Source organism: Seriola lalandi, unplaced genomic scaffold, assembly GCF_002814215.2.
Source record: "Seriola lalandi dorsalis isolate HSWRI2012SDOR001 ecotype SW California unplaced genomic scaffold, Sedor1 jcf7180002054371, whole genome shotgun sequence".
In the NCBI taxonomy this organism is placed as follows: Eukaryota; Metazoa; Chordata; class Actinopteri; order Carangiformes; family Carangidae; genus Seriola; species Seriola lalandi.
In genome coordinates, this window is record NW_019524924.1 from 656,444 (window position 1) to 675,293 (window position 18,850).

Genomic DNA, 18,850 nt, shown 5'->3' on the forward strand with positions numbered 1-18,850 from the left:
TTAAACCAGTGCCAGTACCTTAAGGTATGTGTGTGTGAAAAGCCTTATTTTGGCTTTGAGAATCGGTTTTCACTGGAGAAACCTGTGGAAACCTGACTTTGTTTTTTTCTGCAGTCTGCTTTGTTTCTCTCCACTGACTGATTCTTTAAACTGAACATTAATGTCTGTCTGATTGTTAGACAGTCGTGACCAAACACTGTCGAGCTTACAGTCACGTTGTGTCAGGTCACATTTTTATTTATATTGCACCAAATCATAACTGTTATCTCAAGGCATAGCGCAGGTCTAGACCTTCTCTTATGATAATATAATTTACAGAGACCAAGAACAATTCCCACCAAGAGCTTTACTTGGCGACAGTGGGGAGGATAAACTTCCTTTTTAAGAGGCAGAAACCTCGAACAGAACCGGACTCAGGGAGGGCGAAGGACCACCAAGCAATGATAATGTGTGTGTGTGTGTTTACTGTAAATAAAATCCTTAGTAAAAAAGCATCCTGTACCTGGTTTCACAAAATGTAAAATAAAAATCATGTTCAGTGTGATTTGGACAAGGAAGATAAGAAACACACTCATACACAAAGAAAAAAATACAAAGACAGTTGCTGTGGTTAAATCTGACTCTCTCTTAGCTGGGTTGAGATAAAAAACTAGGATTATGTACCTGCCAGAGTGGTTGAGTGTGAATAGAGAGAAGTTGAGGCAAAAGGAGGCTTTAAGAAAAAAAATGAAGAAATGGCAACTGAAGCTTTGTAAGATTGTTTCCATATATTTCCCAACGAAGCACATTAGTGAACAAGTGAGTGAAGGTTTCAGCCTCAGCCCAGCGCACTCTGTGTCTCTGTCCGTGGTGCTGAAAAATCCAACCCACTCTCTCCCTCATCCCTTGAGTCTCTGTCCGTGGTGCTGGAACATCCAACCCAGTCTCTCCCTCATCCCTTGAGTCTCTGTCCATGGTGCTGGAACAGTCGAGCAGGAGCTAAATCAAACATGTCTGTAACAGCTTCCTATTTTCTGCTTAGTGCAGAATATTTTCTTTACACTATTTTATTCCTGTGACTAAATGTGTTAAAATGTATGCACTAAATCTTGTCCTGAAAAATGCCAAGAGAAAAACACACACAGTCTCTGTTTTATTGATATCTGGAGCAGAAAAACCAAAATCATCTGAAAAAAACACCAAAACGAACCAAGTGTAGTTTTCTGCAATTAAATGATGAATTTAAATCTCTTTCTCAGGCCGATGCTGGATGGACGCCTTAGAGCTGGCCCTGAAGTGCTCCAGTCTGCTGAAGAGGACCATGATCCGCGAGGGGAAGGAGGACATGAGCACAGTTGCCACTGGCGGAGAACACTCCATTAATTTCTACAGCCTCCTCCGAGCCCACAACATGCATGGCTTCCAGTGAGTAGCAAAATGAAACCTGAATTCGCAGCTCAGTTATTTCCCTTTTAAGTCTTTAAAAATTTGATGAACTTCCTCACCACTCTCTCCACATTTCTTCCTCCAGGTTCAATGACAGCGACCATCTGAAAGACCCAGACTTGTACTCAGACAAGTCAGACCGGGAGGGAGAGCAGGACCACGAGGAGTCAGACCCAGAAGGCCTGGAGAAGAGTGAGGAGAGCGACAGCGACACGTCAGAGCGCCAAGACGACTCCTACATTGACTTGGATCCTAACGAACATCTGCGGGAAACCCCGTACCTGGAACAGTCCCATGAGGAACTGGGAGAGGTAGGAGATGAAGTTCACTGTTCTTATACAGAGCGTTCAATAACAAAATGAAAAGTAGCTCAGTGGTGGTTGCAGCATTAGGACATGGTCTCATAGGATTTCTAGCAGCCATTTTCATCCTCAGTTTGAATTAAAACTTCAGTTAAATGCTTTTTTTCTTCCAAAGTTTCTTGTTAATGAGGAGAAATTAGCATGTTCATCTGCTGGGGCGATTAAGAAATCTCTCTCACGGACAGGCTTTGATCACCGTCTGTGTGGGTTGGTATGCGTGTGGGTTTCTGTCAGGGACTGCAGTGGTATGACAACAAGTGTGAAAGTGCTAATATGTATTTCCATACTGATGAGATCTGCGTTTGACAGCTCATTACTTAAACACTTAGTGAAGCCAAGGGATAATGTTTATAGTTAGGAGCTAATCAAAGCCTCCTTTTGCTCTCACAGCCACATCAAACCTTTAAGCCGGTGGAGACTCATGCAAGAATGTGAATGTTTCTGAGGTTCTGTGTAAATGTCAAGTCAGGTTTTATTTTTATACACCAGTATCACAAATCACAGCCTTTAAGGGCTTTACAATCTGGACAGTATACAACACCGTCTTCAAATCGGATGAAGAAAAATTCCCCCCCAAAAAAACTCACGAAGAACAACAGAGGAGGAATCCCTCTCCCGGGACAGACAGACATGCAGCAGATGTCATGTGTACAGACTAGAGCAAAATAGTAGATTTAAAGTTAGAAATTATAGATGCTAAGATCTGGGAGGACATTGACCAACTTCCAGGTGTTGCCACTGAGATAGGACCTGAGCCACATGACCTCCTCTTCACCATGAAGACCTGGAGAGAGGATGGACTATATATACAAACACATAGGAGCCAAAACCAAGCAGATCATTCACACGTCAAGGAGAAGGAAACAAATACACAGAGGAAGAGAGAGAGGCAAGGAGGAGGCTGGACTGGATGAAAGAAGCACAGAGAATTAGCCAGGAGATGGAGAGAAGTCCCAGCGCAGAGAGTCTGGGGCTCTGGGGGGGTAAAGAGAGAGAGAGTCTGGAGAGAGAATGGTACAAGGCCTGAAGTAATAAGAATAAGCCATTGACTGAGTCTGCGTAGCAGTGAGTGAATTGTAAGATGCTACATGCACAAAAACATCATGACCTCTCACTACCACTGTGTGCTTTTCCTTTCCTCAGGCTGGGGAGGCTGCCCAGACAGAGACGGTATCAGAGGAGAACAAATCTCTGATCTGGACTTTGCTGAAGCAGGTCCGACCTGGCATGGACCTGTCCAAGGTGGTTTTGCCCACCTTCATCCTGGAGCCAAGATCTTTCCTGGACAAACTCTCCGACTACTACTACCACGCAGACTTCCTGTCAGAGTAAGTCCATCCTCTTTGTTTTCCCTAAGGCTTTTTGTGTTCAACAGGAATTTAGACTTCTTTAACTTAACACCCTTTTTCCTCACAAAAAAACATCCTGCAAACCACTTAATGCAGCAAGCCTCTAAAAACTATTAAATGTTTATATGAAGAAGGTCCCACATAGTATAAAGGCAGATGTCCATGTGTTGATTATAAAGCAGGTCTAGGTTCTATATTAATACTGTGAAAGTATCAAAGCCTCAGTCCACAGAGAAATGCTGAGCCTTAAAACCAGCCGTCAGGACTTCTGTAACTTTGTGATGTCACAACAAAGCAGTCACCTGCTCTCAGCCATGCTCAAAGCCGCCTGTTGTTACTAGAGCTCCAGAGAGAAGCCTGAGAGAGGAGATGTAAAACTACACTGAGATGGTTTTTGGTTCTTAAAACCACAAATATATCTTCTTATGGATCAACACTTCAAACAAAACACAGGAGAAGAGGAAAAGATGGAGCTTAAGTTTTAAAGGATCCAACAGGTGTGTTTAAACAAGCAAAATAAACAAGTGTTTTGAAATTCTGAGCTCATAAAATGAGGTGATTGTTTGTTGTTTATGATGTGGTCCTTTTCTTTTTTCTCCATGTGTCCTCACATGTTTACTCTGCATTTAACATCAATACACATATATTTGTTTAATTCCACTAATTTACAAGTGATTTCTTGTGTTGAAATGTGCATTAATAGTTGAAGTTGAGTGACAGATTTATAATTTGACATATGGACTCAGAAAGCAAGACGTATGCAGGGTGTCTTTTCTAACTATGAAGTGGTTCTGTGGATACTAAAAGCTTGGAAAGATAATGAAGAGAATTTGAAATTGTACCCACTGACTTAAAGAGCTTGTGTTCTGTTTATGTCACTGTCAGGGCTGCAATCGAAGAGAACGCCTACAACCGGATGAAGAAGGTGGTGAAGTGGTACATCTCTGGATTTTACAAAAAGCCAAAGGTCAGCAGTGTAAACATGTTCACCTGACTTCATGCTGATGAGCTACATAGATGACACAGACTCTTTTATATACAATATGTAATGCTAACATTATATCTTTGTTTTAATCCACAGGGGTTGAAGAAGCCTTACAACCCAATTATAGGGGAGACGTTTCGCTGCATGTGGCTCCACCAGAAGACCAACAGCAAGACCTTCTACATCGCAGAGCAGGTAACAGCAGCTCTATGATTTCACCAAAGATTGATCTGATTGGTCAACAGCTATCAGCAGTTGGTGATATGATGAATCAGTTGCTCACGGTTGTTTTGTCTGATGTAAATCACACAAATGAGTTCCCTCAAATATCTACCTCATCAGAATTGAAACTGACTCACTCACTGTGTGTTTTCAGGTATCCCATCATCCTCCAGTGTCAGCCTTCTATGTCAGCAACAGGAAGGATGGATTCTGCCTCAGTGGCAGCATCCTGGCCAAGTCCAAGTTTTACGGTACAGACACACAGACACAATGAAAATCCGATCAGTGCCGTCCACAGGAACGTTAAATTAAAGAAGTATTTATTCAGCTGTGGGGTTCTGTCATTGATGCTCAAGCTCTGTATTCTTTACTTTTTAGGAAACTCCCTGTCGGCCATATTAGATGGGGAGGCTCGGCTCAATTTTCTCAACCGAGGAGAGGACTATGTGATGAACATGCCCTACGCCCACTGTAAAGGTCAGAGTGCACCCTGGGCAGTAGATTGCTGCAGAGGCCAAACAAATACAGACTCATGTAACAGTGAAATAAAACAGAATGAAGGTTTGACCTATTTGTCACGTATCTGTTAGATACCAAAGTATATCTACTGTACCCAGACCAAGACTTGGATGTTATTCTGGGTTGTGGTTCTATTTTCTGATAAACTTTGAAGTGTCAGCGCACCCCAGACAGAAAAAGACAGAATAACAAGCAATCCAGTCATTAAGATTTCAGTGTGCATTCTCCAGTTATCTGAGCTGACTGAAATTTCTACTGGTGCTTGTTCATCTGATAGGCATCCTGTATGGCACCATGACCCTGGAGCTGGGTGGCCAGATCACCATTGCATGCGAGAAGACGGGCTACAGCGCTCAGCTGGAGTTCAAACTGAAGGTACAACTGTGTTATCCGGTTAACTGGTATAAGAGTAGAAGAGAGTAGAAGCTTTGTGGTAGAATAAGACATTTAGACAATTAGAGTTGTCCAGTAATAAAGTTCTTGGTGAAGGGAACTCACCCTCAGGTTCTCACATGACTTCTCTGAATGTCTCGCTCCTCCACGCCATCACCAACTCCATTCCACTCCTTCACCCTCCCTGAAAAACATCCTCCATACCTTTATTCACCCACTGCTTTATCACGAATCACATTTATCATGAACCAGCGACAGGTACAGAGAGCACAAACGGAAATCAACATATTTCCTTTTAAACTACTGCTACTAGTTAGGATATGTTGGGTCATTAGTCTAAATCCGATATAGATATGAATTTATTTTTTTTGAATCATTAAAAAAAATGACTAAAAATGTTGTAATTTTAGTTCTGCACTGGTGAATCTTTATAACGCTCATACTGAAGAGCAGAATTCATTAGTATAGTTTGTAAGTTTGTTTAAAGGTTGATGGTAGTTGCTATAAGAAAAATGTTGCTAAATGGTGTTAAAAAATAGGAACATGCAGCAGAGCTTGAACACAACGTTTTAACATACTCCAGACACAATGAAGCACAGGACTTTTTTTCCACTGTAACTGTATGTGTTGCGTATATCTCTCCCTCCCTCCCCCTCTTTCATTCTCCTTTCCTTCCTCTCCCATCCTTCACTTCCCTCCTTCTACACCTTGCTTTATCTCTCTTTTGCTGTCCTATCCCATCCTATTTCCTATACCCTCCTCCTCCCTGCCCCTCCTGTCTGTTTCTCTCTCCTCCAGCCGTTCCTGGGCAGCAGCGACAGTGTCAACCAGATCTCTGGAAAGATCAAGCTGGGGAAGGAGGTGTTGGCTACGTTAGAAGGACACTGGGTGAGACACATTTTTCTACTGACGGCTCGTTTGTTATTGAAGGAGCAAAACCCTCCTGCTGGTAGTAGGTGTTTTTCATTGGTTTTCTCATTCCTTTGCGCTGTTTCCTTTGATTTGTCTTTCTTGTGAGCACTGTGTCGGGACTAAAACCTTGTTTGAAAAATAATTACAGCTCTACAGTGATGACAAGACTTCACGTCAAACAACAAAGCTGTTATTTGTTGAAAAGAGATGAGAGATTTTGATTCCACCCACAGGACAGCGAGATCTTCATCAATGACAAGAAGACGGGGACGGTGGACACTTTCTGGAACCCGACACAAGAGCTGAGACAGAGTCGACTGACCCGCTGCACCGTCCCACCAGAGGAGCAGGGAGAGTGCGAATCAGAAAGGTACATATTACTTTATCTTTTATCTGCACCTACTTTTTCTGAAAATTAGAATAGAATAAAGACACGTTCATAACAGCATGTTTTAGTTTTACCTTCACTGGTGGACAAACTCGATGACGTCGTCCTCTCTCTCTCTTTCAGACTGTGGCAGCACGTGACCCGGGCCATCAACAACAAGGACCAGACGGAGGCCACCAACGAGAAGTTCATTCTGGAGGAAGTTCAGAGGAAGTCGGCCCGCGAGCGGAAAGCCAAATGCGAGGAGTGGATCCCTGCCCTGTTTGAGCAGGACTCCATCACCGGAGAGTGGCATTACAGATATGCCGAGTGAGTGACCACTACTACTACCACCACAGTTCCCCTGCTGCCTGTGAGCTGACATTAGAGAACAGAGCTCCTTTACATCTACTGCATTAAACAAACAGAAGTCGACCGGGTGAAAACAAGTTCAGCAGTGATGAACCTGCCTGCTGTGAGAGTCACTGTAAATTCACCTATGATGGAAAATGAATTCATACCTCAGTGCTACAGCGTACGTCTTAGAAATACATTAGGAGGGACTTACTTTAGTAATCCTACTGTATGAACAAGTACAGGTGGACTGATACTGGATGTATGAGTCTGATAGTTAATAAACTTGGGAGCAATTTATTGTCCTATATATTGTTTTTTAACATGAAAGATTCCTTAAATGTAGTTACTATGATTTAACCACAATATGGACTCAGTGGGTCATTTGAACAAGAAACTTGTCGGTGACTTAATAAGACACTTTCTATATGAGCGGAAATATATATTTGGCATGAATGTACTGCAGTTTTAGGACTTGTACTGTCTTCATGTCTTCCACGCAGCAGTAATGTACAGCAGTTTAGTTTAAATCATCTTCCTTGAGTTGTCCAATGTGACATGGCGCCATCTAGTGGTGATTCCCTGTAACTGTAACAGGGTTGATGTCCAGCCTGCTGTCATGGAGGTGTAGATCAATACATTCTGTAAACAGCTTTTTGTGTAGTGTATGATTGACAGGAAATCCATGTAGGTAGCAGTGTAATGAAAATGTTTTTCACTGGTAAAAAAAAATGTCAGTATTGTGCAGGTGAAATGATTTGGATCTCTGTAGGATTTTTTTTTTCTCTTTTGTCTAATCTCACATCCATCTTTGCTTTTATTCTCTCTTTGTTTCTTTATCCGCCCCATTTTTCTTTTTCTCCTCTTGTCTTAGTTATATTTTCTTTAGTTAATGTATTTATTTGCAATTGGTTAAGTATGTTTTACTACATTGTCCTTATTCCTCTCTCTGACTCCTCATCTCCTCCCCAGCACGAGGCCCTGGGATCCACTCAACGACCTGATCCAGTTTGAAAAAGACGGCTGTATCCAGACCAAGGTCCGACACCGCACCCCTATGGTACGTTCTGGCAGTCTTATTAGTCTGAGTAACCAGGGGCCGCGGAGGGACAATTGCAAGTGCCAGGTAGGTTGTCCCGATCGAAAACCGCCATTAAAAAGAAAAAAAAAAAAAAAAGCATCTCGCCGCCTCAGCCACCTTCACCGCAGCACCCGTTGTTGCACCGTCTTCATTGTCGCTTCTTCTCTTTGTGTCGTCATCGCTGTGCTGCCACCGCCGTCATCGCCTCTGCTCCTTTTGTGTCTCTTTACCTCTATTTTTTCTGTTGTCGCTCTGGCACCTGCTGCTCTCTCTGTATGGGAGGGAAGGGCATGTCACACTGCATCATAACGTAAGTGGATAACGAGGTTCTTCATTCATTTTCTCACCTTTTTGAGATGAAAATAACAATTCAACACAAAGAAGTACATGTCCCACACCAGCAGTACATGGAGGCACTGTTTGCCTGCAGGCTCCAGATGTACTTGATGGACTATGATGTTATTAAGTTATAGTCACAGCAATGATGAGAACTTCTCCACCATACTGTCACTACTGGATACTGAATAGAGAGTGACTTAACACGATCCCAATTTATAAAGGCGCTCTAGTCAACCCAGCAGTTTGCCATTTAGCTCAACAAAATGTCTTTTATAACTACATTTCCTGTCAACTCTGCAGTCTCCCTGCAGTGAAGTGGAAACAGAATATATTGCTACAAACCAAATATTTATAATGACATTTATGAACCTTCATGACTGTTTAATACGGTGGCCCTGAGAGCTCAACGCACTGCAAATTAAGAAAACACATGTAAATAGACAAAACACAAATTCAGAAAACATCTTCATCCATTTGAAAACACATGCTGCAGATACTCACAACACAACGGAAGTGTTTTCCAGGGGACACTAAAAAGTGATGAACCTGGCCAGGTCGCACTCAACAAGCGCGTTTGAATTTATTTGTTTTGTCTAATTGCATGTGTGCATTGAGCTCTCAGGGCCACCGTAGTATAAGAATAGTTCTTCAAGTATATTACAAACGACCGTGACATCATTTGATATCAGTATAGAGTGAGCTTTGCAATGTGCAATTTTATGGCACCTCACTTTAAAGGAGTTTTCATCAATATTTTTTCAAAACTAAGAAAAGATATCATTATGTGTAATGTGAAAGTAGTTGCTCATGACGACCTTGTAGAGAATAATCACCAGCTCTGCACTTCCTCTCAGCTCTACAAAGTGTCATCTTTCTGCTCAATGATTTGGTTTCTCAGCCCACATCTTCTCTGTTTTGGTCCAGCAGGCAGTGAAAAAGTCCTAATAAACACATGTACAATCCCTGTCCAGCACCAAATGGTAGACAGACAAAGTTAGCAACTAGCTAATGAACACAGCGAAGCATTCAGCAGCTAAAAGCCAGATATTTCCCTCAGGAGCTGGTCAAAACCCAACCAAAAGAAAATGTAATGCCCATTTATATCATACTCATCAAAGATTTAAAAATGTATTTCCCAGACAAAGTCCACAAGAAAGAACAGCCTCATCAGCTTTGTCTATCACACCAACAACAGACCAGTGCCGTCAGTAACTGGCTGCTTCAAAGTGGCCGCCATGCCCTCCTCACCTTTCACCTGTGCTTGTCTTCATCGTGTTTGTTTCTCTGTTGTGTTCATTAATGGACTCCTAACTTTGACTTTAACTGAGCTGCTGGTCGTTCGTGTTATTCTCAGAAGCTAAAGGCTGCTGTGGTGCAGTCATTAAAACTGCCGGCTGATTGTTTGTCCTCTTTTTGTATGTGTCTGTGTTCAAAGTAACCTCCTGCCAAGTGCCCAACCAGTGAAGTTTCTCTCGGGTGGATAGTTATCCCCCACCATCAGTGCTTTGAAGTTTTGGTTTAGATCTGTCAGACTTTGTCTCCACTGGGCACAAACAGCATAGACACTGACTCTAAGTTCTCCATGTCAGACAGGCCCCTGATTGGCTGCTATATACATATATATGTATATATATATTCATTTATTATAATCACAGAGTCCTAAAAATAGTTATTAAATATTATCTCATATATCTAGAATAAACCTTTTTTTTTACCTTTTGGTGTTTGTCATATACATATAAAAATGTTTTTCTGCTGCCAACCTTGAATCAACATATTTTGTCTCAGTGCATCACATTAAAAAAAGCACTAAGAGTCAGAGCTGTAATCCATTCAGAGTTTAATCCCTTTGAACTGAATCATTTTAACGTCCCAGCTCTTGGCAGGTTTGGTTGACTTTGGATGCTGAGTGTTCAAGTTGAATGTAACCTATTGATGTACCAGCATGCATTGCATTGCACAGCTGCCATGACTGCACCGACTAGCATGTTTGTGTGGGAGTGTGTGGGGGGGGGGGACTCTTGCATCACAGCATTATTTTGTTGTGTTGATGTGTATATAACAATTCTGTTCATTTCTTTGTCCTTGTGTTGATGCTAACACACAGTATGTTTGTGTGCACTCTTATCTGGTTGTAGCTGGTGTACGTTGCCTATTTTATGACCTATTTTTATTTGCATGTTTGTGTGTGTTTATGTGTGTATCTGTGCATGTCTGCGTGCGTGTGTGTGTTTGTGTGTAGGTAACGGTGCCAAAGAGGAAACATAAGAGTGACAAGCCCAAAAGCCCAGAGAGTGGCTGCTCGTCACCTGAACCCGACCGTCAAGACTCGTCTGGCAGCGAACGTGAGTTGTTAACACTCAAATACAAATGTAGAAATGTGAAAACACTTAGTCAGTCAATATTTGATAATAGTGAAATAAAACATTTAGTCTAAATATCACAGATAATGTAAACTTTTATTATTACTGCCCAATAATCAGGTAAAAAAAACAAACTTGTTGCTAAAACTTGGGCTAAATTTGGTATAAAAAAAAAAAAGATATATTTTTGGTTGGACCACAACAGCAGAGCCAGCCCTATAATCTGGAATGTTCCTGACTGACTGACTGATTGACTGATCATATTTCCACCACTGGTCAGTGCAGTTGGAGTTTCTGGCACAGTAAGGCTCTATTGGGGGGGGGTTTACAGCTGCAGTGTTGCCAATTTAGTTCATTGTCTCTAGATTGAGACTTGTTTTCAAACAGACTGGGTATAAACGTGGTTCAGGTCTGGACTGTGTATGGATGTCGACCGGGGGCTTAGGGCTACACCTCTTGTTACGGGCAGTATACTGAGCCGCTATATACTAATTATTACTAAAGGAGGCAGAGGAATAACTAAACTTAAGACACACCAAGCAGAGAGAGCAGGAGAGAGGAAGGGACAGCGAGAAGTCCTCACTAACGGCTAAAGAAACTAGCAGATCTGAATTGCATGTAAACAACAGAAACACCAGAAACCAGAAATGAGACAATACATTTACTGCAGCACAAAAATAAAAGCCTTGTTAAGAAATGAAGTGAAATGAATTTCTGTCCACTGAAATGTTAGAGGGCTTGAATTAATAGGGTGGGAGGGTTTGTATTAATAGCAGTAACTTTAACACAAAAAACAGGAGCGACTGAAAATGAGGCTTCACACTGAAATATAGCTCTGACCAATATGCATATAAAACAGAAGGAGTAACACAGAAAGACCTGGCTCTGATAAAAGTCTGTTACGTTCTGGAGTTGAAGTAAATATAGTAAATATTGTGGACCCAGACGGAGGCTGTGCTCTGAGTGAGAACATATGAAGAATAGTCTGTCTCTTGTAACTCTCTCTCTTACTGACAGTTTTACAGTAAATCCAGCTGAAATCACAGCTCAGTCTTGTCTTTCATTTATGTGTTTGGCGATTTTGTCAGACGGTGTCGAAGTTATAAAATCAGGATATATTATATCTTATATACTAGTAAATTATAGTATGAGGCAGGTCGTAGCTACATGTTGAGATATCATCGTATCATTTCACTTTAACCCAGGTTAAACAGGTTGTTTAGACTGTGACTTAGCAGCTGTAGCATTGTACTAGTGTGTAAACAGCACATTGTGATTGTGTTATTTGTGTTTCTTGTGGGGATGTTTGTGAAGGAACTTGCTTATACTTCTTATTTAATTTAGTTTTTAAGTGCCAATACCCAACAATAGAATCTAATCTTGTAATAAACTCTAAGCCAATAAGGTATTTTTGTCCGTAGAAAAAGTGAGTTATGCTTTACTTCGGGTATCTGCAGGTCTTGAAAACTCTTAACAAGCACTGAATTCACTTCTCCCCAAAAATGCATTTGAGGGTATTAAATTCTTAAATTTTAGTTACAAAGGTCCTGAATATTTTTTCCTTGCTCGCCGCAGATAGCAGCATTAGTTATACTTTTTTCTGTCGAGAAATGTTGTACTTCTATAAACTACAATGCGACTGCTCACAATCCTAGAGGCAGTTAAATCCCTTTTTTGTGGAAGTTACAGTCAATGCAGTCAAACCTTCAGCAAACATTGTTGCTATGGCAGCCACAGCAGCTGGAAAGCCCATCGACTTCTTATGTCAATTTTTGCAAAAATGTAAATTAATCTAGATTGATTATATTACTAGAAATGATTGTTGTGTACAGCTGGGAAGAACTGACAAAAGTATAATAGAAATGTAAGTAACTTCATGTTCTTAATAAAAATCATTGTGGTTTTAAAAAGGTCTTATATTGAATTATGTTGCAGGACATAAAAGTAAACACAACAGTCGTCTGAGGAAAAAAGGAGCCGACCTCAGTGAACTTCAAAGTGCCATTGAATCTATAAAGCAGACGCAAGAGGACATTAACAGGTGACACAAGCGTTAACCTCACTGTACCATGAGCATGAGATGACGCCTGTCTTCTCAGCTCCTACACTGAGCTTCTGTGTGACATTATGTCTGTGTGTTTGCAGGAGCATCAGCGTCCTGCGGAATCGTGCAGCGGGCCGGGTGGAGGGCGGCTCCTTCCTCCAGCAGCGCGACTACATCATCATCGTTTTCCTCATCCTCCTTCAGGTCCTGATCAACTATGTCTTCAAGTAGCAGCCATACCCCACGGAGAGAGTGATGCCCTTACACACACACACACACACACACACACACACACACACACACACACACACACACACACACGCACGCACACACACACGCACACGCAGTCTCACACTCTCTGAGCCTTAGGCATCACAATGGGGTACAAAGAGACGTGAACTTTCAAAATAAGTGACTACAACAGCGTCCTCCAACTCTCTTCTTCTCTGTTAAATCCAACTGCACACGTCCAGAAAAGTGGAGACTTCAACACAAAAGGAGACTTTTCAAAACTCGTATTTATTTTGAACCAGTCCATTCCAAAACTCTTGAGAGGATCCACAGATTTCAAAGCGGAGGGGAGCAGCGATGAGGAGAAGCTGTTGGAGGTGAGATTTTGGTCTCGACTGCCACTCTGGAGCTTTCTGATTTGCCTTGATGTAAGAGGCAAAGACAGCAGCCATTTTTTTTAGCTGTTATTTGTTTTGTTCTGTTTTTTGTTTTGTTTTGTTTTTTTCCAATGGAGTGAAACTACTCTGTTGATTCACATTTCACCTCAAATGACAGGGAACCTTTTAACACAGAGACGAAGTCCCACGTCTCAGATGGTAACAAAGATAAAAAAAAAAACAACTAACTTTAATTTTAATGTTTTTTATTGTTTTGTTTCTTTGCTTGGTGTGTCCTTTGTGAATAGGGGTCTGCTTGGAACAAAAAGTGTTGATAAGGGAGAAAAAAAAAACAAAGTGGTCCAAATCTATGTGAGTTTTATTTTTTTATTGTCACATACTTTCATATCGTCTGGGTTTTTAAACGCGTGGAAATAGTCAGAAAGACAAATAACACAAGTGAAACTGTCAAAAGGAACAGAAGCTATAATTTCTGCTGTATAATAAAACTTCACCCTTTGCATACAAAGTCAATGTTAAAGGAAAAAAAATTCAGATGTTTGACATAACATCATTGTATACTGTAGGTAGCATGTACAGACGGGAGCGTGGTTAGGACATTAGCCCGTTGTGCAGTGTTTTGTTTTAAGGCACAAATGCACTGGAAACGTTTGTATTGTTAATACATTTCTATCAGTTCAACTTGCGCTGAAGTTGATGTCACAGAACTTTTATATTTCTGCTCTGAGGAGGTCTGGAGGACCAACAAAGAGTTCAGTGACCACTGCCCTAGTTTCAGGTAAAGGGTGTTGGATATGTTCAGTGATTGTAGTGAGACGTTGGCTTTAGCATGATAAAACGGGGGTTCACCAAAGCTAAGTGATGCAGTCTGACGCCCTGTTCAGACCTGGTATTAACATCTGTCTCAGGGGATCCAATCACAAGTGGTCAGCTCTAAGACCACATTCAGAGGTGGTCTGGACCACATGTGCTCACATTTTTTCAGCAGTGTGAACGCACATGTGTCCTGGGCCACAATGAAGGACCGCCTACTCGCTGTCTCTCTCACAAACACATGGACAACAGACCGTCTGATTGGTTAAAGAGAAAAATGTGTTTATTTGTATATAAAGCGGAGAAGTGAGATTCGATCACTAGTGGTCACTAGAGACACAGTCAGGTGTGAACCGACGTACTTAGAGCTGTCCACTTGTGATCAGATCACTGAAGACGCATGTTATTCCCAGGTCTGCACATGGCCTTAGACCTGATGGCATGTTAAAGGAATAGAACAGGAAATGTACTTATTTGTCTTCTTGACAGTTGGATGAGAAAAGCAACACTCACACAGACTGGAAACAGATGTAATGTCCAAAGGTAACACAATCCCTCCACCAGCTCCTCTAAAGCCCAGTGATTAACACTTCAAACTGAATCTTGTTTGTTTACAAGTTCCTGTAAAAACTACATGTCCTGGTTTTACACGTGAGGTTATTTCTTGTCATCATTGTGAAGTCGCCAGGTAACCAAGTAGTTACTGCGCCCAGGTAAAAACTAGTCCAGAAGATACTCCGCCTGTAAAATCACGGATGGGTGGATTTTGTTACCACTGAACAGAGTCAGGCTCCTGTTGAGAGTCTTTATTAAGCTAAGCTTATATATAAGGAGCTTTAAGCAGCAATGATTGAAGGGACGGCTATAGCATGACACAATGACGTAGATTCTATCTGGACACTTCCTACCGATGCAGCCCAAATGTCTATTGTCTCGTTCTTCCTGTCTATGTCGTCACATCATGTCGTAGCCGTCCCTTCAACCGTCACTGCTGTAAGTCCCTGTTTACTTTAATTGAGTGGAATTAATCTTCTCATCTAACTTATAACAAGAAAGTGAGGAAGTGTATTTCCCAAAATACATTCAAGCTATTTCTTTAAGATGAGTTATTTAATCGAAGAGTTAAGTTGAGTTAAGAACCATAAAGACAAAAATGGAAAATGGTGTGTAGGCTAACTAAAGGCCTAACGGATGGTCTCCAGACCAAGCCATGGAAGAGAAAACCCTTAACACTCCACCATCACGGCAAACTTCAGAGCATCAATCATCGCTTCCAGTGCTTTTGCGCCTCAGATGTTAACCAGGAAAACTAGAGATAGACACTTTAGTAAGCTACAAGTGAGAGGAGAAGATAGACTTTTCTACTTACTACTATCACCATAGTATACCATTCCAAATGTACACAAGTACCAGCCAAACTCAGTGTGTAGAGTAGGAGTCGGCCCCGTTCACTGTGTAAATATCCAACGGAACGACTCGTTCCTCGCGAGTAGTGCGTGGCGTTCCAACACCAAGGTTCGCAATACAGACACTCCTGCGCTCTGTGCACAAGCCAGTCTTTTCAACCTTGTGTGTCCTTCTGTCCACTGCTCTGTAGATACACATGGACATAGGCAAAAAGAAAGAAAAATAGATGAATCAGATTCCCATTGGAAATTAAACAGATGGCCTCAAGAAGTTGCTGTTATTCAGCAGTAGTTACTTGCAGCTTTTGAACCTTTTAAACTCAGAAATAAATGGCTGAAACACCCTGAACATTTACAGGCTTATGAGGACTATGGCTTATGAGGATGAATTAAATTTGAAATTCTGAAGTCTGCTTGACAACAAAGTTCCGCATTTAATGGCCGACGTACTACCCTTGACATTTGCAGTCTTATGAAGACCGACTAATTGAAAGTCTGTGTTTAGCTTTGCTACCCATGAAGATCAATTCTCTCAGCAATCTAGTTTTTTTATACTGAAAATTTAGTTTGAAAAGTGACTGAACTTTATCTGTATTTGTTTTCATTATCAGCCAAGGAAGACGGCAGCATATTAGAACTCTTACCTGACCTTTTTACCACAGTTTGTCAGGGTTTTCTTCAAAGATGCAAGTAAGTAACTACTAATCGAGGCCATTCAGAAAGATCAGACCCACTTATGGATCATATCGGAACATTGATTTTGTATATCTCTTCGCCTGTCATGATGTTAGCCTTGTCAATGTTTACATATCCAATTGCCTCCGCCGTCAGCAGACTGTTAAGCGATGCAAACTTTGTAACGCTAACACAGGTATAAAGAAAAACTGGTAGCATCGTCGGGAGCCAGCTGTACCCCCGTAAGTTACCCGGCTGGCCCGTGTGTATCTGTACATGTATTTTTGTGTATCCTCATTGCCTCAATCGCTCATCTTAATCCAGATATTAGAATGTGGAGAAATAAGTATATAACAGTGCCTTCTAGAGTCAGACTGGGGAGGGGGTAGATAGGGGGTTTAGCGGAGAATGGCAGGGATGTGGGCGGGTGTGGTGTGGAGCATACAGACGTAGCCAGAGTCCAGTTCTTAAGGTGGACGAATAGTGAAGGGAATGATCTGGACCGGGACTCTGGGACTCTGGGACTCTGGGACTCTGGCTGCAGCTGCGCCTGCAGTCGCTGTAGTGTTTTAGAGCGGACGTGCCATATGAAGCCTTAGAAACGAGTCTGACTCCGGCTCCACAGCTTGCCACCGCACCCGGCTCCCGCCTCCTCTCCTGAAGTGTCGCCATAGTAACGCACCTGTAGGTTTCCGGATGCTGATTCCTGCCACAGGAGAGAGAGGGAGGGAGAGAGACCTTTCCTCTCCATTGTCGTCCTCGTCTCTCTCTCGCTCTCTCTCACAACACAAAATTCAGAGGGAAATAAACATCTCCGCTGTCTGTTGTTGTTGCTGTCTCTGTAAAATAATACATTTTATTTATTACTCTTTTCTATGTGGGTTTATGTTTCATTCTTTTCTGCTCGTAGCATTAGATTCTCTCTCCTTGTTTAATGTTTTTCAAAAATGTTTTTAAAATTATGTACAATTGGTTTTATTCCACTCCTCGTTACTTGACGTCACACACAAGCAACTGTCCTCAACTTGTGCACACTGTCAACTGACAACTGCCCCACAACACCCCCCCTCTCCACCGCCACCACACACGCACACACACACCCACACACCCACACACACACATACATACCCTTTTTCCTATCTGAGTACCTGAATATATTTAATGTATCTCCATGGCAACTATAACTTCTTAGAAGTTTATGGTCACATGTAACATAACACAGAATAAAAACAAATGACACCCGGGGGTCTTCTGTCATCATTCTTTAAAGCAACTGTGTACAGCATTTATTATTCATTCTGTATTTATGGATAAAGTAACTGTGTCCATTTATATTCATTCATTTCTTTTTACTGTAAAGAGGTGAAACATTGATTAAATCTAGACCAAAACCTGAACAAGGCATCATTATGCAAATTAATAAAAAGTATAGAACCATGTGACTCAGAGAATTAAAGATAAATCCAAATCATCCACGCCAAGACTCGGCTGCATTGCAGAACAAATCTAAATAACATCAGGAAAACCAGCTGGTGGAAAATGAATGAATACCAATAAGATCCGTAAAATGGAAATAGATTGAAACAACCCTGATACATGGAACAAAAGCATCGTGTGTGTGATGGAGAAAGAATTGGTTTAGGATTTTATGGATTGAAATCAGATTTAATTTAGTTTGCTTGGTATTATTTAGTTTTGGATGTCATCATTCTTTTTATCTGATGTTTTAATTTCATTTGAATATTTTTCGGCCACGACATAACATATTTTACTCCAATCTGATAAACTTGTGCATAACTAGATAACAGGAAAAATAAAGCCTTGTTTCTTTCTTTTCTTTAATACAAGTACAGATGGTGGTGAAAACACTCCTTTTTATCACCAGATTGGCTTTGAAGAGGCCAGACGATGTCATTTTGAATTTTAATAATATACATTTTTAGAATCACTGTGTTAAAACTAATGCAGTCTAATACAACAGTGTTGCCAGAACTCCCTCTTCATGAGCGTTATAATGTTCAGTTTGTGTTAAAAAGGTGTTGATTCCACTTTATGGTCATGTTCCTTTATACTAACATGTTTCTATTATTTTGTCCAAGGCAATAAAATTCAACAACACCACAATCTACATCCTCTAAAATGATCATACAGTTGTATCTACACCTCTTTAACAGTTTCAACAAAATCTGAACCTTCATGAAAGAGGATTTACTGCATTTACTGGTCTATTACGCAGCGTTAGGTTTAGCTAGGTGTTCCTCATCCTAATAAACAAACCTTAATTCATTGTTTGTTGCTTTTTGTTTCAGAGATCAACTTTCTGCACCCAAAGATTCAAAGGTTTTATGTGTCATTCACAAGCAATGTATGTTGTGAAAGGAGCAGGCTGGCATCTCTAAGCTGTACTAAAAGACAAGTGTGCAATGAATAATGATAATAGAAAAAAGAAATATTAAAAATCAAAGATGAAAAATTCTAAAGGTGTGATTCTAAATGAGTATTAAAATTCATGTATGCTGATCCCAGTAATTATATATCAGCCCTTATAAGCTAGCATTGTTCAAATGTTTAAACCAGTAAATGAAACAATGGTTATAATTTCATTTGGCTGC

General features: G+C 41.1%; 1 protein-coding gene across 5 annotated transcripts in view; it reads left to right on the plus strand.

The window, feature by feature from the left end:
* osbpl8 (oxysterol binding protein-like 8) overlaps positions 1–17,480 on the plus strand; it is a 100,609-nt gene extending 83,129 nt beyond the window's left edge. For 4 of the 5 annotated variants that reach the window (XM_023408725.2, XM_087174685.1, XM_087174684.1 and 1 more), the window contains 15 exons: positions 1,239–1,404; positions 1,511–1,736; positions 2,931–3,115; positions 4,022–4,103; positions 4,218–4,316; positions 4,498–4,594; positions 4,722–4,820; positions 5,140–5,237; positions 6,054–6,143; positions 6,401–6,537; positions 6,679–6,864; positions 7,861–8,014; positions 10,551–10,653; positions 12,607–12,712; positions 12,817–17,480. In XM_023408725.2, coding sequence (XP_023264493.1) covers positions 1,239–1,404; positions 1,511–1,736; positions 2,931–3,115; positions 4,022–4,103; positions 4,218–4,316; positions 4,498–4,594; positions 4,722–4,820; positions 5,140–5,237; positions 6,054–6,143; positions 6,401–6,537; positions 6,679–6,864; positions 7,861–8,014; positions 10,551–10,653; positions 12,607–12,712; positions 12,817–12,946 — 1,958 coding nt within the window. In that variant the 3' untranslated portion in view covers positions 12,947–17,480. The remainder of the gene's footprint in view (positions 1–1,238; positions 1,405–1,510; positions 1,737–2,930; positions 3,116–4,021; positions 4,104–4,217; positions 4,317–4,497; positions 4,595–4,721; positions 4,821–5,139; positions 5,238–6,053; positions 6,144–6,400; positions 6,538–6,678; positions 6,865–7,860; positions 8,015–10,550; positions 10,654–12,606; positions 12,713–12,816) is intronic. The other variant, XM_023408728.2, reaches the window with a different exon arrangement.
* Positions 17,481–18,850: the final 1,370 nt, after the last annotated feature.